Source organism: Oculina patagonica, chromosome 13 (genome assembly GCF_052425735.1).
Source record: "Oculina patagonica isolate OP01 chromosome 13, crgOcupat, whole genome shotgun sequence".
Classification (NCBI taxonomy): domain Eukaryota; kingdom Metazoa; phylum Cnidaria; class Anthozoa; order Scleractinia; family Oculinidae; genus Oculina; species Oculina patagonica.
Genome location: NC_135770.1, coordinates 22,037,112 through 22,063,454, shown reverse-complemented (window position 1 = coordinate 22,063,454; position 26,343 = coordinate 22,037,112). Strand labels below are relative to the sequence as shown.

The 26,343-nt window shown below is 40.3% G+C and overlaps 2 protein-coding genes across 2 annotated transcripts in view; one reads left to right on the top strand and one right to left on the bottom strand.

Moving 5' to 3' along the window:
* The window catches only part of LOC144637032 (uncharacterized), a 31,179-nt gene extending 13,197 nt beyond the window's left edge, over window positions 1–17,982 (top strand). Inside the window, exons 4-6 of the mRNA XM_078496206.1 lie at window positions 13,759–13,795; window positions 16,689–16,815; window positions 16,934–17,982. Of these exons, the coding sequence (XP_078352332.1) occupies window positions 13,759–13,795; window positions 16,689–16,815; window positions 16,934–17,449 (680 nt within the window). The 3' untranslated portion in view covers window positions 17,450–17,982. The remainder of the gene's footprint in view (window positions 1–13,758; window positions 13,796–16,688; window positions 16,816–16,933) is intronic.
* Window positions 17,983–18,853: 871 nt separating this feature from the next.
* On the bottom strand, window positions 18,854–20,382 carry LOC144637031 (uncharacterized protein KIAA1958-like). Its single transcript, XM_078496205.1, has one exon. It carries the CDS (start codon window positions 20,380–20,382, stop codon window positions 19,123–19,125), a length of 1,260 nt encoding a protein of 419 aa, XP_078352331.1. The 3' UTR covers window positions 18,854–19,122.
* Window positions 20,383–26,343: the final 5,961 nt, after the last annotated feature.

Genomic DNA, 26,343 nt, shown 5'->3' with positions numbered 1-26,343 from the left:
AATGCCTACTGTTGTGATATTGAATAAGTTTGCATATTTAAGTTTTGCACGTGACTAAGATTGTTATGTAACCGCGCCTCGTGTCTCGCGTGATCTTGTTCGTCAGCCATTAAAAGTTGTTGTGTTTGCATGGCCTCGGCGTCTTTACGTTGATCGTAACATGGTGTCAGACGCGGGATTTTAACCCAACTGTTCAGAATAACTTCGTAGCTTCGAAGTCGTCAAGTCCAGCGCTTCGTCCGCGATTGGTAGGCTGTTGTGAAGTCTATAGTTTGCGTTCGAGTTTGCTTTGGTTCGTTGCACGTGGCATTACAAGTATCATGGCTGCTGTCAGTACTACAGCGAAAATTCCCTCGCCGCTGAATCTTACTGACCGTTTGTATCAAGGTGAAAATTGGAAATCGTTTCGACGTGAATGGAAGTTTTACGAGCTAGCGGCTGGCATCCACAAGAAACCAGAAGAAGTTCGGGTGGCTTCGCTGTTGAATGTGATCGGTAAAGAAGGAATGGACATGTACGACACCTTCCAATGGGCTAATGCTTCGGACGCTCTAAAGATCGATAAGGTTCTTGAAAAGTTCGAAGAGCGTTGTGTCCCCGCACGGAACGAAACCTATGAAAGATATGTTTTCTTCAAACGTGAGCAATTGTCCAGTGAGTCGCTTGATAATTACATAACTGCATTGATGAAGCTCATGTCATGTGAAGTCATGTGGTTTTGGCGCGTTACGAGAATCGCTGGTTCGGGACCGCTTAATTCTCGTGTGAAGGATGATAGAGTTCGTGAAAAGCTTCTCGGAAAGCGAGACCTCGATCTCGATAAAGCCATCGAAACTATCAAGGCAAGTCAAGTTACTCACGAGCGAGCAACAGAAATTTCAGAAGAATCTTCAGGACACGAAGATATTAATCGAGTGAGTCACAAACCTCCGTTTAAAAACAAGCGCCGGAAAACACCGCCTCCCAAGCTTCCGTCGCCAAACAAGGGACCTCCCAAGCTGAAAGAGTGTTTGTTTTGTGGTGGTAAACATGCACTGGAAAGGAAATTGTGCCCGGCCTCTGGTCAGAAATGTTAAAAGTGTGGTAAACAAGGTCATTTTGCAGTCAAGTGTTACGGCAACTCAGAAGGTGCGAAAGTTCACATGGTCGAAGAAGGATTTTACATTCATAGCATCAGTGGTCAAGATCAAGCTCTCGTTTCACTAACTGTCAATGATTCAGCATCAGTGACATTTCAAATTGATACAGGTTCTACTGCAAATATTTTGCCACTGCAGGATTACATCAGGGTAACAAACGATCACAGCAAAGCTAAAATTGTTCCCAAGGACATTACACTGGTTATGCATGATCTCTCGAAGCGAAAGGCACTTGGTTTTGCAAGGTTGAAAGTGGAACATAATGGTAGTAAGCATGAACTGAATTTTGTCATTGTCGACCAGATGGTCACACCTTTGCTTGGTTTGCAGTCATCAAAGGGGATGGGTCTTATCAAGATTATGGTCTCTGGTGTTGATACCCCTATCAATAATGTAGTTGAAGCCCAAAAACAAGATCCAGCAGTTTCTGAGGATGTTACCAATGATCCTGTGCTTAGTCCTTTTGTTGATGTGTTCCAAGGCATTGGCTGTTTACCCGGGGAATACAACATCCAGCTGAGTAAAGATGTTCACCCTGTTGTTCACCCCCCACGAGGATTGCCTGTTCCTAAGAAAGGGCAATGAAGACCGAGCTTGACAAGATGGTTGCCAAGGAGATTATTACTCCAGTTACAGAGCCAACTGACTGGGTGTCGAGTGTCTTAGCAGTCCCCAAGAAGGATGGATCGGTCCGCATTTGTCTAGATCCCAAAGATTTGAACACTGCCATAAAGCGCTCTCGTTACCCTTTACCGACAGTTGAAGATGTCACAAATCGTCTCACAAGTGCCAAAGTGTTCAGTGTGTTTGATGCGAAAAGTGGATTTTGGCAAGTGAAACTAACTGAGCAATCAAGCTTTTACACCACTTTTAACACCCCCTTTGGCCGCTTTCGTTGGCTGAGAATGCCATTTGGCATAAGTTCTGCGCCCGAGATATGGCAGCGGAAGATGCATGAAGCAATTGAGGGTCTCCAAGGAGTGGAAGTTATCGCCGATGATTTCCTGGTTTGTGGATTTGGAGACACTGTCGATGAAGCAGTAAAGGATCATGATCAGAACTTAACGGCTTTCCTTCAAAGATGCCGTGAGTTGAATCTGACACTTAATCTTCATAAGGTTAAGCTTCGCCTATCACAAGTACCATTCATGGGTCATCTACTCACAGCTGATGGTGTGGTAACCGACCCAAACAAAGTTCGTGCCATACGTGACATGCCAACCCCGACAGATGTCAAATCCCTGAAGCGATTCCTTGGCATGGTTACTTACCTGGCTAAGTTCTTACCAAACCTGTCCAGTGTCTGCGAGCCATTGAGACGACTGGAGCTTAAGAATACTGAATGGTGTTGGCTGCCTGTTCATGATGAAGCTGTCCAGAGTATCAAGAATTTTGTTTGTAAAGCTCCAGTGTTGAAGTTTTACGATGTCAATCAGGAAGTCACAATCGAAAGTGACGCATCACTTTCTGGACTTGGCGCCTCCCTACTTCAGGAGGGTCAGCCAGTTCCATTTGCCTCTAGAGCCCTTACTCCAGCAGAAGGTCGTTAGCGCAGATTGAAAAGGAGCTTCTCTCAGTCGTGTTTTCCTGTGAGCGATTTGATACGTACCTGTTTGGTCGAGATGTGGTACACGTTAAAACAGATCATCAGCCCCTAGAAGCTATTTTGAAGAAGGACCTTAGCTCTGCTCCCAAGCGTCTCCAGCGGATGCTGCTGCGCCTACAGCGATACAACCTTGATGTAAAGTACCAAAAAGGAAGCTCGATGGTTATGTCAGATCCCCTGTCCCGAGCCTATCTGGATGAACCTCCCACTCAGACCGAGTACTGTAGTGAGTTAGAGGCGATAGTACTTACAGAGGATCTTCCCATTTCAGAAGCACGACTAAAGGAATTCAAAGAAGGCACAGCCTCAGATGAAAACCTTCAAACCCTTATGTCAGTTGTCCTAGAAGGTTGTCCTAGCACTCCCAATGAAGTTCCAGCAGAGGCCAAGCCATATTTTCAGTTTCGAGATGAAATCACAGCTCAAAATGGTTTGCTGTTCAAGGCTGAGCGTCTTATTGTACCTGCCAAGCTAAGAAAGGAAATGATGGAAATGGTTCATTCGTCTCATCTCGGTATCGAAGGATGTCTTAGACGAGCTAGAGAGGTGTTTTACTGGCCGCGTATGAATGCTGAGTTGCAAGACTTCATTCTCAAGTGTGATATTTGCAATTCCTTAAAGCCAGAGCAGCCTCGAGAACCACTAATGCCCCATGAAATTCCATCAAGGCCTTGGCAAAAAGTTGGCACAGATATGTTCTTCTTTGATGGGCGTCAGTACCTGATTACAGTTAATTATTACTCCTCTTTCTTCGAGGTTGACAAGCTTGACATGACAGACTCCAGGACAGTTATTGCGAAGTTGAAAATGCATTTTAGTCGTCATGGAATTCCGGAGGTTGTAATCTCCGACAACGGACCACAGCATTCTTCTGCTGAGTTTGCAAAGTTTGCAAATGACTGGCACTTTCAACACATCACATCCTCTCCGCGCTATCCCCAAAGTAATGGAAAGGTCGAGAGTGCTGGGAAAATCTGTGAAAACCTAATGAAGAAGGCAGCGTGTGGAAAGTTTGACCCGTACCTTGCTCTTCTAGACTACCGCAACACATCCACAGAAATTGGTTCATCCCCAGCACAAAGGCTGTTCAGCAGAAGAACACGCAATTTGTTACCCCTGCCAAGTAAACAACTACAGCCTAACACACTTCCCTCACAAGCTGTCCAAGAAAAGCTGATTAACTCTAAACAGAAGCAGGCTTTCTACTACAACCTGAAAGGAAAAGCATTGCCTGAGTTGCAACCTGGACAGACAGTCAGGATGAAGAAGCCCAAAGAATCTACTTGGACAGAAGCTGTTTGCAAGAAAATGATTGGCCCACGTTCCTATGTTGTTGTATCGGGTGGCCAAACGTACAGGCGAAATCGCCGACAGCTGCGATCAGTGCCACAATCAGATTCTCCAACTATTGTGCAACCAGCATTTGAGCCACTGCGATCATTGCCACAAGCAGATTCCCCATCTGTTGTGAAACCTGCAGCAGAGCATGTGGAACTTGCATCCAATCCGACTGTTACAAGGAGTGGTCGTATTGTGAAACCACCAGCCCGTTTTCAGGACTTTACTACTTAGACCTGTTAGACATTTTTATTTGGAACTCTGATTCATTGTTGAACATGTACACTGTTGTTGTTTTTATTACTAAGGAACTTAGTCGCTTTTTGTGCGAGAACTTTGTGAAAGACACTTTCTTTACAAAGGGGAAGATGTTGTGATATTGAATAAGTTTGCATATTTAAGTTTTGCACGTAACTAAGATTGTTATGTAACCGCGCCTCGTGTCTCGCGTGGTCTTGTTCGTCAGCCATTAAAAGTTGTTGTGTTTGCATGGCCTCGGCGTCTTTACGTTGATCGTAACACCTACCAGGATCAATTGTAATCCAGAACATGTATATTATATGTACAGCCGATACGCTGACAGAAGACATGTTTGTAGTTCTTTCTTCTTCCTTGAACATCCCACTGAACACCGGCTATGAATAACATAAAAAACTCCCTTTTTCATTTAAACATACCGTGTAATGAATGTTAGCTATTTATACTGGGAGATTGATGCACAGTGTATCTCAGTAGCATCCAAATAGCATTTGGATGGCAGCAAAGCAAGAAATTCCCATGTCAATCCAGCATCACTTATGCATAGTCACTTTCCACTTTTATCCTAAAAACTCCCTTAATCATAACACCCTTTGTTATCCATGTTTTACATGTATAAGAGCACTTCTCAGTTGTGAGGGACCTGAAAGGGTATCATTTGCCCATTATAATCAAACAAATGCCACAGTTCAAACTCCACTAAAATAAGAAATAAATTAAAAACTAAATAAATAAAACGCAAAGTTCAGCCAAAAGTTTAAAATGAAACATTTTATCTTAAATATAAGATATATGTTTACGATTTTTTTACGTTAGTGGATCTGTTTTTTTCTAAGCTATTCTGTGTTTATTTTTGTCTTTGTATGGCTTAGCGTTCAAAGGTAAGTGATTATAATGCAAAATAAAATCGACTTTGTTATTTCGTCTAATTGTTTTAAATATTTTAACGGTCTGTATCAGGTTTATTGCCCTATTATTTTGGGGGAACTGTAGGTGGCTTGAGGCTGTCGGTATCTGTCGGCCAACAGTTGACCGACAGTCGGTGGTGGGGGGGGGGGGGGGCTGTTTTTCACTCTTTAAATTTCGATCTTAAATGTATAACCTAAACGACTAGCTAAACCTACATAAAAAGATTTTAAATATATTTAGACTTACCTCGTATTTAAAGAACGCTTGCAGGGCAAAGCTCAATATAAATAAGACATGATTAGAGACGAAACGGCTGCCAGTTTTTTCGTATTAAACAAGGTGATTAAGCTCATTAATTATAAATATCCAGCTCCGTAGAAAGCCGTTGATGGCAAATCTTGAGCAAAACACGGTTTAATTTCTCATCCCCCCGGCGAAAGTCTGTCAACTGTCGCAGAATCTGATCGAGGAAGCTCATCCCAATGTGGAACGAACGTTACCCAGGGCGAGTTGCCCAGCTTAGCTAATTTTTTTTTTTTTTCTGGACTACGGCCGCCATGTTTGGGCGACGTCGCCGTCGCTAGGGCGCACGCGCCCGCAAACCATGCCGCTAGCCAGGTGATCGTCCACGTAGTACTTGCCAGGTGATCTGTGACGTCATATTGAGGGACTGGGGAGAAACATTTTAATGCCGTATCCCACAAACGCGCGCGGCCCGTAAGTTTGAGTTCGATGCTTTCATTGCCTAATTTCATGTCGCGCGGGAGACTGAGACTAGCGGATTTTTGCGGACAATTTGAAAATCCGGATCAAAGATGGCGGACAGTAAAGACATTAAACCTTCGCCGGATTCGTGCGATAAATTCGACCATATCAGAAAGGATATTCAAAATTTAGAAGAACTCAGTAAAGAACATCTCACAGAGTGTTGTAAAGAGCTGAGGCTAAAGATCGGTGGAGACAAAAAAGAACTGATCGAAAGGTTAAGGCCACTCGGCGAATTTCCTGACTTATTAACAAAAAAAGTAAAAATTATAAATGAAGAGTACAGCTTTAAGACATTAATGGCGCCGTCAGAGGTTCCTCCAGCCACCGCCAAATGGAAAATTCTTCCACTTGATTTAGATATAAATATACCAACAGTCGATGACAGCATTATTTAAAAATGCTATCAAACAGGCAAATTCGCCGGAGGGAAAGGCCAGTACAGGAAAGCCTACAGAATGTTTTCGTCCAGGCGAACTATGTCAGTGAAAGTTTTTCAAGAAGAGCCTCGATCGTTGTATATTAAAGCAAATATACTGAAATCTTTCACTGGCAGTGTGTCACGTCCCGTTACAATGTTGTTCGTTGACAACACTCCCGTGAAAGCTTATTGCGGTTGTGCTGTAGGAAAGAGTGAAACGCGATCGCCCCTAAGAACGACTGCGTGGGAGGCTACATCTCCATATGACATGTACACAAAACTTTCAGGTGTGGCACAGGAAGGGAACGACAAAAGCTAAAATTGCTGCAACACAAATAAAATTGAAATATCTAAGGAATCTTAGAGGAGCAAGAGCAGATATGAAGAATGTAATAAAAAAGAAAAAAAGTTTTCTCAGCTAATGAAGGAAGTGATTACAGTGACTGGTATCAGAGGGATGTGGTAGAAATGGAAGAGAAAGTGGAAGCAAAGTTGAAAACAATATCCCCTTCTCCTGGAAGTCACTTTTTTTTTCTGTATTTTGCAAAGTACGAAAATAAATCTGGCCTATTCTTGCACCTGCAATATAAACAGGAGTATGACAAACGAGAAGCAAACCAGGAATATAATGTTGATATTCTAAAACCAAGGTTCACCAATAAAACCGAAGCAGTATGTAAACCAGTGAATGCAGTAACTGAAAAAAACTCAAGTAGCTGCAACAGCAGTAATCCTGACACGGTTGACAATCAGCCAGCAATGACAGGCCAAAAAGTGCCATTGCTCCAGAGAAAGAATTATGTATCAGTTGAGGAATGCAGTGAACATTGGAGGGGACTCAGGGTGGGTGTAATAGCTGCAAGCAAAGCACCTGCCTTACTTGGGTTTTGTGGAGCAAAAGAATTTGACAGTGCCTGGTTGGCCATTAAGAACAAAATTGATGAGAGTAAATTGAATCCCAAACGTGCTAAACTGCCCAATTTCATTAGAGGTAAACAACAGGAAAAAATGCACTAACTCAGTTTTGTAATGACACTAACTTTGAAACAAAATTCTTATAAACAAAAACTTTGAAACTCCGACCGCAGAAAGAAGAATGAGGCAATTGAGTCTGGACGATAGCACAATACGCGCTATCTACGATATTCCTTTTAAAGTAACAAAAGACACTCGACTTGCTATCTTCCAATTCAAAATTATTCACCATATTTTACCAACCAATTCAACCCTTTACAGAGATAAAATCAAGGACCATGATAAATGCCACCTATGCACGCAAACGCAAACCCTGAGACATCTTTTTGTCTCTTGTCCGAATGTACAGACTTTCTGGAATACGTTTGCTACGTGGTGAAACGTCAAACATGACGATTCCATTGAGCTACACGAGAAAAACATTATCTATGGTTTTACAACTAACTTTCCTTTACGACTTGGCTTAAACCTCTGTGTACTCATTGCTAAATATTATATCTACACTGCCTCGAGAGATGAACAAAACTACCACTTCGAAACCTTCCTAGCCGTTCTAAAAGATAAAATATCTATCGAAAAAAGTAGTTCAAAGTCTCAAATTCAACTCTAAGTCTTTTTTTAGGTGAAATTTCGTAAGGCACTTTATTTTATCTATTTATTTTATCTATTTATTTTATCTATTTATTTTATTTTATTATTTCTTTTTTTTTCTGCTTCCTTTTGTCCGTAATTAGTCTTTGTACTCGTCACGAAGTTTTTTTGTTTACCTCGCTTTTTCTGTTTTGTATACTTATTCGTCTGAAATGTATAGCTTTTGCATCTGTAAATAACGTAATGTTTGAAAGGACAGGAATTTTAGCTGATAAAGAATTAACATGAGCAAGCATTATACATAAGTACTGTAGATAAGTACCGTATTGTATTTAAAGCTCAGACACATTGTACATGTATGTAGCTGTTTTTTCTTTTTTTTTTTTCTTTTTTTGTTTGCAATAAACTATTTAAAAAAACTTGAAACAGTCGAGTGTGGATACTTCAGACATCCATCAGACAACAGATTTGGTGCTAGTCCTGATGGAATAGTCTGTGGACATCAACAGTACCAGCTACTTGAAATAAAAGCCCGCTCCATGCCCAATGAGAAACAGATGGAAAAAATGAACGAGGAGGAAAAGAAGGTTAAAGTGTAAGCTTTCCAAACTCCATTGCAACAAGTAAGAGAACAAACTGATAGGAAGTCACTGAATCAATGATAACCGAAATGATTTGATTATTTTCCCTGCTTTAAAAAAAATCATTTACACTAACACATGACTGGAAATATTTCATCTACATTCAAATGAAAGTCAATTAAATCATTTTTGGATGTTTGTTGTTGTTGTTTTCAACTTAGTTGAATTATTAGGCATGAGTTCACTTGAGCTGATTTTTTTTCTCCAAAAATACTAGTAAGGTCACTTTTTCATGTTAAAATCTACAATGCTCATTTTAAACATAATGCCATATTAAGACTATAATGTTTGTTTCCTACAGGTAACTGGCAGCCACCTAGTCCAATGTCATATGCAGATGGAATGTACTGACACAAGCTTAGTGTACTTGATGTCCTATGTACCTGAATGTGGAGCAGCAAATTATTTTCCTATTTCAAGAAATTATATCTTCTCTGATATTATGATAAGTTTATTGTTACATATCTATGAAAACAAGCCAATGCCAGATCACTGGGCATACCTTGAAGATTCTAGGCTTGTCAAATTAGTAGAGCAATTATCAGGTTCTGGACCAACATTTGAAAATATCAGAAATTTCACATGCTGGGTAAACTCTGTTGCAAAATCAATCAAATCCACCAAGTTTTGAAAATCATTACATCAAGCATACATTACGTAATGTCACAAATTTGAATCATGGCTTATCAGCCCATTATATTTACTAACATAGGTACAATGTTAAATCAGAGATCAAATGTTATGCACTGTGAAATGAGTTGCCAAGATCAAATAAAAAATGACAATGGTGGGGTGGTGTTTTTGCCAGTGGAAAAGGGCGCTCAAATCATTTGATTTCTTCAGTGCAGTTGCTGCCTCTTTTGGACCTATTGGCTTAAAAAGTAGGTTGACAATATTAGTAAAAATCTTGTAAACAAAGCGCAGAATATCGCATCTGCTTTTTGGCCAGCAGGCGCTTAGGATCGACCAGTCCCTCATACGTCCAATATAGTTCTCATTGTAGATACGTAAAGTGGCTATATCAAAGTTCTTGCTTCTTCGTACTGGGAATCATATTTGAGAGGTGGTCTATTGTGTAGAAGGCCTTTCGAAAGACACAAATCCTCTATGCCAAATCCTTTGTCAGTTAAAACAGTGGTGCCTTTTTCTTTGATCATATCCAGAACACCAGAGTCCGAAGTTAATTCGTTGTCAGTTATGGCTCCAGGGTAAGTATCTGTGCACATCACAAGGCCTCCATATGGGGTGATCCAAATGCCGGTTTTTCCGGTGTCATGATTTTTGTAGGAGTTAAATGTGGCACTGCTAACATCATAGTTTCCAGGTGACGCAATCCAGTTTTCAGTGCAATCTAACAATAAGACTGTGTCCTGAAAGCCTGATGACCAGAAATCACTTGGCAGCAGTGAAGCAACCTCACCACGACAAGGACCAAGATCTATCTGGTCAAAAAGTGTAGCTAGAAAAACTGCCCAGCCAGTAAATATTCTGGATTGTGTTGCTTCACTTGTGTTGGTTATAAATGCCATTATACCAAGATGCAGGGTGTGTCTACAAATGGTTAGAAAACACATGAGTTCAGTTTTCTTTGACAGCTTTCTTTGAGCACTGTGGTGAGCTTTACAGTCAGGATAAATAATAGCTGTTAAATAGGGCTCAATACATTCAAATAAGCAATCAAAGTCACGTAAAGACAGTCCAGTCATATATTCAAATCTCATCTCATTTTTCTTCAGGCTTGCATATGAAAAGGTACAGCTGTCTTTATTTTGAGAGAAAAATCGAAGTTGTTGAGCATATGTGTCATTTTGTTTGTTCAGCAACTTTAGTTCTTCAGAAAGTTCTTCTATTTTGTGTGTTTTATGTATCGGTCAAGACGCTCCAGAGATTGGTGGGTAAATGCGTCTCCTTTTCCCTTGGGGTTCCAGCTGCCCGTCTGTTCACCAGGGAGATGGGTATGCGCACGTTGGAACCAATCGTGGTCCAGGGTGCTCTGCGCGATGAAATTGCCCATTGGCTTTTTCTAGAAGAGTGGGACGACTTCCTTCCTTGGCGTGGAGAGAGACATCTTCAGATTGAGTTAGCTACGGAAGCCTCCCAAACTCGATGGGGAGGGGTCATTTCCACACCTTTGAAGCAGAAAACATCTGATTTTTGGTCAAAGGATGAGATGATGTTGGTCGTTTCGACTAGCGAGGCCATTGCTGTGGATAAGGCCTTTAAGGACCTTGTCAAGGATTGTCGCGTCGATGTAATGATTGACAATCTGGCGGTCATGTATGCATGGAATAATTAAGGAGGTAAAGGTCGTGACTTGAACAATACTATAAAGGCTTTGTTCTTTACCACTATGGATCTGAACATCCTTCAACACATGTTGTACGTTCCGTCTCAAGAAAATCCGGCGGACGCCCCTTCTCGCAGATTATCTTCTTTGGACTATACACTCACATCGGAGATCTGGAATGAAGTACAACTGAGTTTTGGGGGGTGGACAAGGCCACTCGTGTGACCTGATGGCCCTCGATTCCAACGCCATGTCTGATAGGCTGGGGCGTCCTCTCTCCCATTTCACGCCATATCCTTCGCCTGGTTCGATAGGGGTGAACTTGTTAGCGCTATATTTGACTCAGTTTTCGACAGTGATGCAGCGTCCGTATGTTTTCCCGCCAATGTTCTAGTCGGCTCAGTTTGCGCTTCCTCCAGTCTTATAGGCAATCATGCACAGTTGTGGTCCTGGATACATACCCGAGAAAGTACTGGTGGCCTCTTTTACAACGGTTTTCTAGGAAAGCGCAGAAGCTGGCAGGTGCAGGTGATTCTCAAGCCTTGTTACTACTCTCAAAGGAAGGTTGGAGCGGAGAAAGCGGGATCCCAGGGGACTTGTGGGCCTTCCAGATAGTTTATCCATTGGAGCTCTGAGCTTGTCTGTGTCAGTGACAATTTTTCAGGAACACTAGCAATATATTAAATTGAAATTAAATAAACCCCCTGGAATGTGGGGATCCCTTAGTCAGAACAAGAAATTTTCCCCCCTTCTTTGTAAAATCCTGTGGTACGCAAATACGAAGTTTGACATTTAAGGAGAATAAAGAGTGTTTTGGAAGATTACAAGTCTCTCGTCCTTTCTCTACTTAGGATCTCGCCATCGTTGCCAAGTTGTTTACACCTTCTGTTAGATGTCCAGTATGCTCCCATGCGAATGACCAGGATTTTAGATTCTGCTAACGTTGTGGTTATAACCGAAAAATAGTGACACCGGTTAATATTGGCAAGACTGACATCGATCTGGAGAGCATTGACCAGCGCTTACGTCAACTAATGGACATTGATCGTGCTACCAGCTATGCTAAACAGAAGGACTCGCTAAGAAAGGAGTTTAAAACATTTCTTGTTTTCCTTCCTGGCCATATCACATTAGCCACTGTGTTTCCACGGGATATTTGCCGGTTCCTTGTTTTTCAAGACAAGAATGGGAAAACTCAGGTTCACCGCAATGGCTGTAAGTACATCGGCCAAGCGGGACGATATACGTGTGGATGTCTTGTACGTCTATCATATAAGACGGTGGACTCTTATATCGGGAAGCTACGACCTATTCACCATTCTATTGGACGAGACGGCGAGTTGGACAAGCGTCTAGGCCTAGGAAACCCAGCATCTGACAAGTCGGTGAAAGATTTTTTGAGGCTGGTGACCGCGGAACAATTACAGGCTCGGGTAAGACCAAAGCAGGCCACCCCTTTCTTCGTTGATAAGCTAACACAATTATGTTCACACCTAGACAGAAAATTGGGAGACTCAGGCAGAGCGATTGACAGATTTATGATATCCCGCGATCAGGCGTATTTTAAACAATTTTTCGTTAGCGGAGATCGACCTGGGGGCTTGGGACAGATTAAGGTCCTACATTTCCCCAACGACGACGGTTTCCTTTTCAATCATATTTGGGGAAAGACGTTAAGGGATGGGAACGAGAACGTGTTTGAAGTGAGGAGAAATGCGCAAACTGAGATCTGTCTTGTTCGAGGCATCGAGTGTTATATGGAGGTGATGCGTGATATATAGGTGAATTTAACGTGTGGTTTAAGACCTATTTCGTCCAATCACACCTGATTTGGGCATAAAAGACGCCCCTTTTACTTCTTCTGCAGCGGAATCACGCTTAAAGGGTTACCTTAAGGAGATGAATGCAGATAACGGCGAGACGCTCCATGGTTTCCGCTCTGGCTGTACGATCACTTTAGCTCTTACAGGTGCGGATCTGGCCGAGATCATGGATCATGTCGGTTGGACTAGGCGTCACACAGCCCTATACTACATGCAGTTAGCGAAAGTCTTAAATCCGGTGGGAGCCTCTGCTCGACTGGCCTCAAACATCGGTACGGAACCGTCCTGTTCATGGCAGGATATTAAACCAGCTGAAACGGTTTGTGTGTGCATTCCCTGCAATCATCCCCAGGAAGAGATCTTACGAACAAGAGCGTCTGTGTGGTTAGGCGAATAATCCCTTTACCAGACTTGGAAAGCTGGGTTTCGGTTTAGTTTTGGGGAGTTATGACTTGGTTTGGGGGCTGACTTCTTGGAGAATCTAACGATGGTCTCCTTTAATGGGAAGTGGTTAGTATAGGGGAGGAGTCCATCGTTAACCTGGTCGACGAGAACAAACTGAGTGACACTATAAGGAACGAGAGCCAAATTTATCCCCAATCTTATTGTGGTGCGATAATGGACGCAGTGTGGAATAGTTTTCTTTTGAAGCTTCAAAAACAAAGCATTCCGGTACATCTTGCTTCGCTTTCTAGCAGGTGCCTTCTTCCACTGAATGAGATACTGACTGTATTTTCTATTTTATTTTTGATGTAATATAAGCCATGTTTTTTTCATATTAAATCAGCCCGGATAGTAATGAGTGTCTAGTGAAATATCTTTGGTATTCGAATCTTAAAGTCAGTTTTTCAGTTGCCCCCCCCCCCCCCCCCCACTTTTCCCAGAAATTTACATGTTACCCCCTCTCTAAGGCTGTGAGTTTACACTGTGCTACCCCTGTCGCTTTACTGCCCCCTTGCACAGTCCCTTACTATATAAATGCTAATTTGTTTTTATCTCTTTCAGCCGTGAAGTCGTGCAAGGAACTGTATGAAGTATTCAAGTAAGGCAAATTAAAATCTCACTATCAAACCAATGCACCATTCGGTTGATACTCTTAAAAGTAAAATTATTATAATCGGGCAATGGAACTTCTCGGTATGCTGTAATATAACATAGAGGGCAAAATTGCTGAGTTCTGATTGGCTGTGACAGAGGGCATTTTTTCTTATGCAAAATTAAATGATACTGATTGGATGAGAAGAAAAAATCCTCGTTTCTTATTGGCCGAGCGCGCTGCACTTGCATGGCTTCTTGACGGCGGCATTTTGAGCACAATGTTCAAACACAGCGCTCGCCCCGTACATCGCTTCGGACTTTGACTTCAGTTTCCAGAGTTATTTGATGAAAAAGGAATGAAAACCGGGTGATAGCTTGAAACGAAATGCAGAAAGCTAAATGTCAGGAAACAGATGATTACTTCCACTAAAAACTAGAAAACTTGCATTAACTAGACATTTGAGCCCCATTTACACGGCAGAAAAATTTTGGCACGGCTCGGATAAAATTGCTACCCGTACCAAAAAATAGCACTGATACCCTGTTTACACGTCCTTTTTTCTACCGTGCTAAACTTTGTTAAATAATGTTTTGGTGCGGGTAAAAGGCTCAAAACCTTGGCCAGCGTACGCGATTCGGTCTTAGTTCGCATGCCGCTATTTCATTTAAACGTCACACTTGAGTCGCGCATCTTTTCGCCTTGTTCCCAGAAGACTAGAAAAGGGTGTAGGTATATGATTATTGTTCAAATGGCGGCAGTAAATGACAGCAGTGATGGCTTTTACCTCCCCTATTAACGACGGCGATTATTTATTTGTATTATTATTATATTCTCCTCGCATGTTTGTAGCAACTCCTTACATCATGTTCTTCCAAGGCAGAATTTCAGCTTGCGACTCTGGACACTAATGATCACGAAATCATGAGAAAGCGACCAAAGAAGGTTGCTGAAAGTCACGCTAGTTCTTCCATGAATGTTCATGAGATTTTCTTGGCAACTGTTTTTCTTACATGTAATTAAAATACATGCATGTCTAACACTCCGCCATGTCGATCGAGTGAAATTTTTGCAAAACTTATTGAACAAAGTTTCAGAAGAAAATAGTTGGTTCAGCACGGCTAATCGTTTACACTACACATTTTATTCGAGCCGGGTTAGATTTTTAGGAACGCGTACCAATTTTATCCGTGCTCGGAATACCTCGCGACTAGGTCCGAACACGGGTAAAATTTTGGTTTGGCCGACGGGTGAGGCAAGGTCGTTCACACGACAAAATTTATCCGTGCCGAACCACTTTTTACGGTACGCGTACCATTTTTACCCGAGGCGTACCAAACATTTTCATGGGGGCCAACTGACTTCTTCGTTTCACTTCTGTCAAATGCGGGTTAATAACATGCAACAATAAAACAAGATTGTGTGCTTGTAAATTAAACTGAGTACTTGCTCCTTTGAATAGTGATTTTGGATTTTTTTTAAACTTTTCGAAAAAAAGGGTTGGTCAGAGGTGATGGGAAACAAAACAATTTTATTGGGATGGCCTTATGGTGATCAACAAACAACAGTAATTTCTTCTGCAGTAGCGCTTACGCTAAGAACCTTATTAAATTTAAACAATTTATACTAAGCTTTTATAACGCACATGGTGAAACGCTTCAACACGATTGGTTTCTGAATTGGTTTCAAGTTCAGAGGCGGCGGAGCGTTTTTAAACGTGGGGGGGGGGGCACCGTTCTCCAAGCCAAGCGCCCCCCCCCCCCCCCTCCCAAAATGTCTTTAACAGTGTCCGGTGTGTCCCAAATTAAGATAAGATAAGATAAGATAACTTTATTTATACACGGTTTTTCTATCAGTCAATTAAGTTACTGGACTATCTACCTATCTAACTAACTACAAAAATTTAATAACAACAAATTCAAATAACAAAAGAAAAGTCTGCTTTTCATGGAGGCCGTGTCTAAAATTTACTTAAAATTTAGATATTACTTTAAACTGTGCCGACTTAATTTAGATTTGAATTTGGCCAGTGAAGATGCTTCTCTTAGGTCTATAGGTATATTGTTCCAAAACTGAGCTCCGCTGTACGAAAAACTTTTCTTGAGATAATCAGTTCGAGGTTGTGGAAGAACTAATTTGTTTTCGGTATTCCTTAAACGATAAGCACTAACATCGTCACGATATACGAATCTTGATCTCAGATAATCAGGAGTCATACCATGTAATGTTTTATACATTAGGATAGACTTGTGTTCCAATCTTTGATAATAGAGTCTTCGCCACCCCAGTGTCCGCAACAAATAATCTAAATTACTATCATAGCTCGCAGACATTAGGGTACGAGCTGCGCGGTTTTGAAGCCTTTGAATGACAATCCATAACTAGGCAGTTCAGACAATCCTGCTTCAGGGTGCTTTTTGGGTTGTTCTATAGACGTCGGAGGGCAGAAAATGTATGCTCTAAAAGTGGCTGATGAAAAAAATAATGTCAAATACAATCTTAACAGATTGCGGACCTCCCCTAGTAGCGTCTTGGGGAAAGGAGTTTTGTTGAAAGTCCTACACCATATTATCACGCCAAGCACGATCCTGATAAAACGATTTGTCATTTGACAAACCAATTTTCTGTTGCGCTATCAATACTTTCGGCACTGAAATGTGGAGGGGGGAGGCTGAGCCCCCCAAAATGTTGTTTGGGAGGCTACAGACCCCCCCCCCCCCCCTGCCCTTCTGCTCCGCCGTCTATGTTGTTCTCGAAAAAAAATCGTCCATAAATAGCCTACTGTAGAATCTGTCAGCACAAGACCAATTTCAAGAGATGTATATAGACTTCTTGATCTAGTATTACTAAATTCTTTACAATTTATTGCGGCGTATTCTTTATCTCCTTATATTAACAGGTCAAACTTGAGCCAGCTGGTTACGCTCCATTTTGACTCAAAACGAACTTCCATTCTCTGTCACTTTGGAGATTTTGGATGTGGAGATGGGGGATGGACGCCGGTCATGAAGATTGACGGAAACAAGGTATAAGATTTACTGGTCAGCCCTGCTAATGGCGCAGAATCCTGATTTCTGAAATAAGATGACCATGAAGGCGTCCGTTCATAATTCTAGATATGAAGTGAACTTTTCCTTTTTTCAGAACACCTTTCATTATAACTCGGGGTACTGGAGCGATAACAATGAATACAATCTTCAAGGAGGGGAGACTGGGTTTGACGCTCAAGAGACCAAGTTACCGAGCTACTGGAACACACCCTTCTCCAAGATTTGTCTAGGCATGAAGATCGTCCAGCAGATCAACTTCATTGTCATCAACAAGCAGGCCAGCTCTCTGTACTCACTGATCGCTGACGGGCAATACCGCGCCACCTCACTGGGTCGTAACAAGTGGAAGACGCTGATTGGTTCTCAGGCCTCCTTACAGCGCAACTGTAACAAAGAAGGGTTCAATTCTGTGGGTAATTCTTCAAATTCGAAAGCAAGAATCGGTATCCTTGGTAACGAGCAAAATGACTGCCGCAGCTGTGATTCCAGAATCGGCTTTGGCACAGGAGGCCTACACGATGACTCCAACACGTGTGGAAACCAAGCAACGCACCTAGCAGATAATGGCAACAAACACATCAAAGCCACGGGATATATCTTGGTGGAATGACAAGGAAAACAATGAACTTTAAAACAAACGGCTTGGGAACCATTTCGAATGTGACATTTAAATTGATGTAGTTTAGGGCACAAAATAATAAAACACTTTCAGATTTTTATCGCATTTAACAGAAACAACAAACCAGAAGCTGAGCCTAGTTTTCCACAATAGCCGCAAAAAGCATACTTTTGCTATTTTTCTTTTCAATTATCCTGAATACTGATTTTAAGGGACGATATTTACAGGAAGATAGGATATCACGTACCGAATATGAAGCAATGATCCAATAGAAGCCACCAATGAATTAATATATTGATGATGATGATGATGATGATGATGATGATGATGATGATGATAATAAAAGTAATAATAATGATAATGATGATGAAGTTTACATTTTCATACTTAGATTAACTCAAAATTATACTATCAATTCAGTATTGATTAAATATTGTCATTTCTTCTTTGCTAATAACTTTATTGTTACTGTATGAAATTGTGCTCATGCAAATAAAGCTACTTGTAGTCGTTGTTGTTGTTTCTGTCTGCTGTTTGCCGTGTTTCGCCGTGGATGTGAGTAGTTTCGAGTGTGTCGTGAACATGCGATTTTTTTTAATCTGTCTGATGTTTCCCCCCCCGCCCCCCCCCTTTTTTCCTCCCCCATTTTTCCCCCCATTTTTTTTTTTTCCCCCTTTTTTTTTTTCCTCCCCCTTTTGTCTGTTTTTTTTTAAAAAAAAAAAACACAACCCCCTTTTTTATCCGTTATAAGGGGGGTTTTTAAAAAAAAAAAAAACAAAAAAAAAGAGAATAAAATAAAAAAAGAACCAAAAAAAAAAAAATATTTTTTTTTTTACCATTATACTAATTCACCGTATAAAAAACAGTGTGAAAATCAGTGTAAATCGCAAGCATATCACGTAAAGGATAGATCACTAAATTTTACGCTTGAATAAAATTGCATAAAAATTCCCCAGTTGATTTTAGTTTGACAATTCTACGGTTTCCGTTGGAAAGGTACAATAGTTTCTAAAATTTTATAGGAAATTGCCCTTGAGTCGCATTACAGGTTATTAAATATCCATGGTCCATATTCTCACTGAGCATAGCTTTCGACTAACGTGCTCAAGATTTAGCTGTGAGTTGTCAAATACCCTGTACTGCACCATAAAAGAATTATTGTCCCTGAAAAAACCAACTTCAATAATATAGGGTAAAATAAGTACAGGAAATCGTATGAACGCGAGTGCATTACGTGATTTATGGGCACGAGTGATGTTTTAAAAGTTCTCAAAATTGCCCGAGCCGTAGGCGAGTGCAATTTAAGAACTTTTAAAACATCACGAGTGACCATAAATCACGTAATGCACGAGCAAGTTCACACGATTTTTTATTTATTATGTACTCAACAAAAATTACTGCGTCGCGCTATTTGCACGCCATGCATACCACATGAAACGCTTCAATGGTTTCCCAAATGCTCACATGTTTTATTTGAACCAATCAAAAAATATCATGTTGTGACAAGGCAAATCAAGCGTGAAGTTTTGAAAAGTTTCTGAGAAAATATACGCTTACAAGCTGAACTCAAAAAGCTAAATTTCAGTTGTTAAAAGCGACAAGAATACTGGTTCACTTATCTCTTTTCAAATGTTCCTGAATGTTTTTAATCTCAATCGGACTCACTAAATAGCATTCGGATTCACAGACTTAGGTGAAGTGCACTGTCCTTGAATCACATTAAATGTGACTTGGCAGTTGTGAAAATTGTTCACGGTGTAAGCATGGCTGCTTGTGTTCACCTGTTCACCTCTTGAAGTTGTAGCGGGAAAAGACGGCATTGCGGGTACACCTGCGAAACTGCTCGAAGCTGCTGACTGTGGAGGCATGCTGATAATGTTGGAGAGTTGTTGCTGTTCCTTCTCGCTACCTTCATCGTAGTCGTTAAGAGATTTCTCGCTTACGTGTCCAGTCACCTGGATTATCGACTGCCTCTCGACGCTTGCTGCCCTCAGTTTCTTCACAACCGTCTTCCTTGCGCTGTGGTTAGTCAATCTCTTCTTGCTTTTCTCCAGAGGTGTGTTCTTTACAACGCTCTTCATCATGTTGTCGATACTGTTTACGCCGAGGCGCTGCTTCTTGTACCAAACATTTGTTTTGGGGTTTTCAATTATGGCAAGGTAAAAAGGACCTTTTTCTCGCAGCTCTTGAGGACGTCTACTGAGGTATTGCTTCAGCAATTCAACGGGACATCTCTGACCGCCAGTAGCGAACATTTTTGACAGAACACTACGATGTTTTGTGTTAAGTCCTCCCTGCCTCGTTTTTGTAGGATTCTCTTTAAATGTGACGTACTCTGTGCCACTGTCGTCCACACAAAAACTAAAGTCCTCGACTTCCATTGAGTGGTGTTCCTGTCTTCCCCTCAGGCCAAAATGTTGAGTCAAGAGCCACCACATCGTCTGGGAAAGAACTCTTGGGCTGCAGTCACCGAGACTTTGTTCACTCCATAGCATTTCTTCTTCCTCGGTTGTCAGTGCGTTCGCGGCGTTGGGTCTTTTGCCTTTTCCTTGCTGTCGGAGACACTTCACTTTTCCTTCAAGTACCAATTTGGACTGGTGGAACTCTCGGTCTCTAATTATCGAGTACTTGTAGCCGTGTTCTTTTAAATAGCGGTCAAGGGCTGCCAGCATGGATTTTAAACTCTCAGGTTCGTATTCAAACCCGTCTTTTGTGCGTATTTCTGTGTAGAAGGTTTGCAACATCTCATCGAGTTGTTCGTGCTCGTATTCTTCCATTTTTGGGTTTACTTTTCTCTCTGTTGCCCATGTTTGCCAAACATTCAACCAGGTCTGTGTAGCTTTCAACGTGTTTTTGTTTCTCGCATTTTCCTTAAGTTGCTCGACGATATTTTGGTTTGACAAAGCAAACCGGCTGTCCGCCATTTTTTAATTTGGTTTTCAAATTTGGCGCTTCCCCGGTGTTTCCATAGCAACTTCTGTATTGCACTCTATAACCCCAATTTGCACTCTATAACCTATTTATGCATTCGTCATTGACCAATCAAAAACGCGGTATTTTGTTGAGTATATAATAATTTTATTTATAAGATATCTCGGTACTGGCATTATCACGAAAGATCCCCCTAAAGGTGCCCAATGATCACTGAAACAGTCTGAAGCCCCTCTAGGATTTCGCTGAAGATCACTTGAGGTTTGCTAAATACTGCCACAGCACAATGGGACACAGACTGAGCTGAATAGATTGCATCCGAACATTGCGTTTTTTTCTTTTTAGCGGAAATCAAGGCAAGGGCTGCCATGAGAGATGAACTCATTAAGATAACCTGCACAACAAATTCGCAAAAAAAGAAAGCAAGCCCGTGAGGATTGTTCAGTTGTACGTATTATTAGGACATGCGGCCGAGTCAACCGATTGTATCGATCCTCGCCCGACATGCAGCTGTTGATATGTCGATCAATACCCGGTCGATACGTCAGTCGACGTTCGGCCGATATTTGACTTGGCGATTTCGTCATTAAAATTGGCTAGCTTTTACAGAATTTTTCTCCACGAAAAAGTCTGGAACTACTGCTGTTGACATACAAAAATAGTGTGCAAATTAAAGTCATCTGAAATTAAGTTTTCAGATATGAAACATATACTCCAACGACGGGAGTTTGGTCGGCCGGTTTGGATAGGGTTGATCGAAGGTATCGATCAATACTCGGTCGATACCTCGCGCTCATTCAGCACTTGACCGATATTCGACTATGTGATTTCCGCTGTTAACCTGCAAAACCAGTTTCTATGTTATTTAGCCTTTCAGGTAAAAAACATATTCTTCTCGATGGGAGTTTGGCATAGTCAGCCAGTTTGCTACAGTTTTGCCTGTACTTCGAAAAAACGACTCTGTCCAAGAAGGGATGAAATATTCTCTTTTATCAAGACAAATACACCCCAACTAAATACTGTTCAAGAATATATCTTTAAATAATATAAAAACGTAGGATCATAATCAATTATTTACGGTGCAAAAACGCCAAAACTATTAAAGGGAATTTGTTTACTGGTGGTTAATGTACTGGAACGTTCGGTTTCCCTAGAGGCAATACAAAAATAACACAAACACAGGAAGATACTACCACGACTCATAAACAACACGAGACAGGAAACCATTACCACGCGACTTATTAAGATTTATTATAGAGAACAAATTAAATCGCCAATATCAACACACAAATTCTCTTTAATGGTCTCCTTGCTTTTAGCATCGTCGTCATCATCATCATCATAGTAATTCTTCTTGGACTATCATGTCCAATGCTGAAAGGCGCAATGAAGTTAACCCTATGTGAAGCACCAACCCATGAAACAAGGCCAGACCACGACACCAGGAACTCCGTGCCCTTCTCTTTTCGATAAGTGTGTGGGTTCTTTAACGTCCCCTGCTGACCATATAACACTGAAGATGCAGGAGACGAGGCCTACAGTTTATCGTCCTTGTCCGAGAAGACTAGAACATCTTACCATTTGCAGATGTCAGTGTTGGTCCGGTGTGGGAGTAGAACCCGAGACCTTCAGCACAACAGTCTGGCATTAGTTGGGAGAATTTGCTTAATCCTTATTACCAGTGATCGGTATGTTTGAATGTTTAATTAAGGTGTTGACACCTGCAATCTTAGAATTGAGGCTGAAGCGAGAAAAAATTTGCAAAAAAAAAAGCTCTTGCATCGTAAAATGTATCATTCGATTGCCTATACAGAAAGTTCAGTTACTAGCTAGAAGCTGAATGTTTTTTTTCTTATTTAACTCCTGCCAAAAGAGTAACACTAGCTTTCAGTTGTCAACATTTCAATACAAAACGAATGAGCAATTACTAATGCTCCATTTGTGACTAATGGATGCTGCGCGCTGTCATCAAACAAACTTCTCTCATTGGCTAAAACCGACATTAAAATACTTTATTGGCAAAAAAAAGTGATATTGTTGGCAGTAAACTTGTTAACACGTTTGTCCGACTCCCGAGGAAATATTTTTTTTTCTCAGTTACCATGTTCTCTCTTTTCATTTGGCCTATTTTTTTTCTTGCGCTTTCTCTGATCACCGACGAAACTCAAGGTAAGTTCTGTACCATTTGTTGTTTATACGAAGCTATTCTTGCTTTTTTGCGTTTGTGTTATAACTTATTCAGTTGATATCAAAATACTCTGTTCTAGAAGGAATCCGTTAGAAAAGCTATTTCATTTAAAGTAGTGTATGTAACTATGTGTTTTGCAAATAAAAAATTAAAAAAGGGTTTATTGTCTTTGTAACATTCTTTATTTCCTTGTTTCCTGTAATTTTGTATCTTAATAACACAATAGCTGGTTATTTGATATACTATGGGTGTCAACCAGAACTGAATAGAAAATAAATTGTCGAAGAAGTCGAAGAAACATTTATGTAACTACATAGTTGCAAAAAACAATGGCTCCTGTTATCCGATTCTTTAGTTATTTCAGTAGGACATACATTTACATCCCAGTGTCTATAAAGAAACATCGAAGGATTGAAATTAGATATAAAAATTGTCAAAATTTGTGCATTAAAATTTATATATATACATATAACAAAGAAAGAAAAAAGTATACCACTTTTGCTACTTTCTTATGAAAAGCTAAAACATACACTTTCTAAAAAATGTATAAATTCCAACGAATTTTTTAGTCAACCATATACGTGTCCGTCCTAAAGTATTTAAAGAAAACAATTCAGAATCTCTTTTACAATTTACTGAAATTTATGAAACAAATATTTGTCTACAGTTAAAAAGAAAATGGAAAAACCAAACGTTAAAGTTCCCACTGTGTCACATAGATTTAAATCAAGTTATCAAATTCTGTTTCAGTCGCGATATTAAAATATTGTTGCTCTATTAGAAGTTGCTACATGAAGTGTTCCAAAACATCTAAAGTGCTAAAATACTTTAGTTTTGTTTTTGTACGTGAAGTGTCTCCGTCACTTTCAAAACAAGCCACGAGCAGATGTTTTGGAAAAAAAATGTTAATTATTCACAATGCTCTAATCGACGTTTGCGTGCGCTTTGCCTTTCATTTATATGGTGAATTACGACACAATATTGCAAGACCATTGTCATCAATAATATGCTATATATATAATGGTGAAGCTTCTGGGCTGGCGTAATGGGAGCGTGTTAACAATACTGAGCTGCCCAACCGGTCACTCTTTATAGCCCGCAGTTAGCCCACTAAAATGTCACATTTTTCCCACCAGTGTGAAAAATGTTGCCGCAAGAGGACCTCAGCGGTTCCCTCCACTGATATGTTTACACTGAAAAAATGAATTCCACTATCGGAGCGTGTCGAAAGTAGCATCGAAGATTCCAAGGCACGGTTTAATGCTTACCTGTGAGCCTGGTCGTCCCCAAAGGACGAATGTCACATCCATTTTGCAGTTTGTCCGCCGTATTCAGAATAGTCGGAGGGCAATAAATAGATCACGTCGGCGGTAGAATATATGGAGAGAAACCTTTAATGGATTTTTAATTGAGTTTTTAATGGTCTTTGGATAAAAATGCCAGCTGAAATGTGTCCTTGATACCCGAGGACACCACCGTTTCAATATTGTCTGCATTTTGTGTAAGCATTTCGTTAAGCAAGTGGCTTCGTCAAAGGGTTTCGGTGTCGAAAACTGTGAAGTGTCTTTGCGTGCCGTGCAATGTATAGAGTCTGTAGAATACGAGGACTACTTCATTTAGACAATAAATCTACTCTTTGCTAGTTGTAATCGACGAGCCAGAGTTCTGTCCTCAAACATGTGCATGCACCTTTATAAGTCGTGAAATACATAAAGTATTTTATATTAATTTTCAAACGGTAAGCAAACAACAAAACTTGAAAATAATAGGCGCCAGTTTAATAAGATAAGCAACAGTAATAATAGTAAAAATAAAAAATGGAACAAATAAAACAATTATATATATAAAAGATGATGTATTCATATCAAAGAGGTCTATGACCTACTCGTGAATGCGTTAGGTATATTTGAATCGTTCCTTTCAACAATACAGTATCGATGGAAAATATTCATTATAGGGATTAATAATAATAATCAACTTTATTTAAAGAGGGTGAACACATAACAGGTCGCTTTGGTATAAGAATTACTTTTTTCATCATTTTAATTGCTTAGTAAACCGATGGCTCAGTGGTACTCCTCTGCGTTCTAAAGCGTGTGACGCGGGATCAACTCTCATACCCTGTGGCTAAAATTCTTTTATTCTTCTTATTTTTTTTCCACGTATATTATATTCATATCTGTCTTGTATAGAGTTTCGTTACTCTTTTACTGATTATCCTTTAATAAATCGTGCCGTGCTCTAACCTTCCCAGTCTTTAAATAACAGATACATAAAGTCACTGGTCATCGTTTCCGAATGTTCGCGATTATTATACTGTATAAGAAAAGGCAATATTTCATCGTTTGGGAAACGATTGTTTCTCATTTACAGGGGTGAAGTATTTTCTACACTTATTTCTTTGAACTGATACCTTTGTAAAGCTGTATTTTTATTCACAGCCGAGGGAAACGAAATTTAGAAAGCGCCTGTGAGCATACCTAATTTGCATAATGTTAACAACGATGGAAGGATGGACGGATGGCTAAACTTCCCCACTATACTCGTTCATTATGCATTCACGAGTAAAAATGAAGTTACATAGTGTAAATCTAACAGCCTCCGTTAATAAGGCTGCGTTTATTTATGTTGTCTTTTAATAGTATTATTATTTTATTTGCAGGCACGTGCGGGCGACACGTTAAATTTACTACTGAAAAAGATGGCCACGCTCTTAACGGTCACGTGATTAAAAACCTTTCTCTACAACTGGGTCAGACACGTGATCCTTGCAGAGGTCAATGTGTTATGGAGAGTCGCTGCGTGTCAATCAACATCGGTCCACCAATAAACGACAGAGTAGTATGCGAGCTGAGTGACTCGGATCACTCTTTTCACCCTGAAGATCTTAAACCACGAGCAGGCTTTACCTACATCGGCACTGAGGTGATTTTTTTTTCAAAGCTACATTAAAAATCAATCTTCAAAGAGATCCTTAAGGCCTGACCAAAAACTGGCAGTTTACTAACTAGATAAACTTTAACTGCACCGTACTTGACATCTATAAAATGGTAAGACCATTATCTTTAAAGTTAAATTGTGTAGGTAGTATACGGTTAAAATTTCTAGGGGCATTCACCTTATTACATGAAATTTTCGCGTCACGTTAATTTCGCGAATTTCGCGATTTCAAAAAATCGCGAAATTAAAGTGACGTGAATTACAAGTGTCGCGAACATAACATGACGCAAAAATTAAGTGACTCACATTATGTCAATAATAAAGAAAGAAAGAAGTTGAGTTCAACTGAAGGAAGGAAATATCAATCTAAATGGATGTTGTCGTCAATGGACTCAAGAACAATAACTCACGTACAAGCATGACCTGTTTGTAGACATTGTGACAACTGCTCTGTTGTTGCTACTGCCGAAATTTAGTCCCGCCCTTGCGTTTTCTTAATTTTGATGTTATTTTTCCTTTGAAGTAGTTTTATTTAAAATAATATTGCAAAGGAAATGTAAATTGTATCTTATTAAAAAACGCGAAATTAAAGGGATTCAAATACAAAATTTTCGCAAAATCGCGAAATTTAAGTGTCGCGAAATATGTACACCTCTAAATCGCGAAATTAACGTGTCGCGAAAACTTCATGTAATAAGGTAAGTTATTAAACAACATTAAGAAAAAAATAACATATCCCTTAGAAGGGCTATTGAGACCTTTGAAGGGGATGGGGCCTTAATAGAGTGGAGTGGCTTATTCTTTTTTTCTCTCTCTTAACAGAATC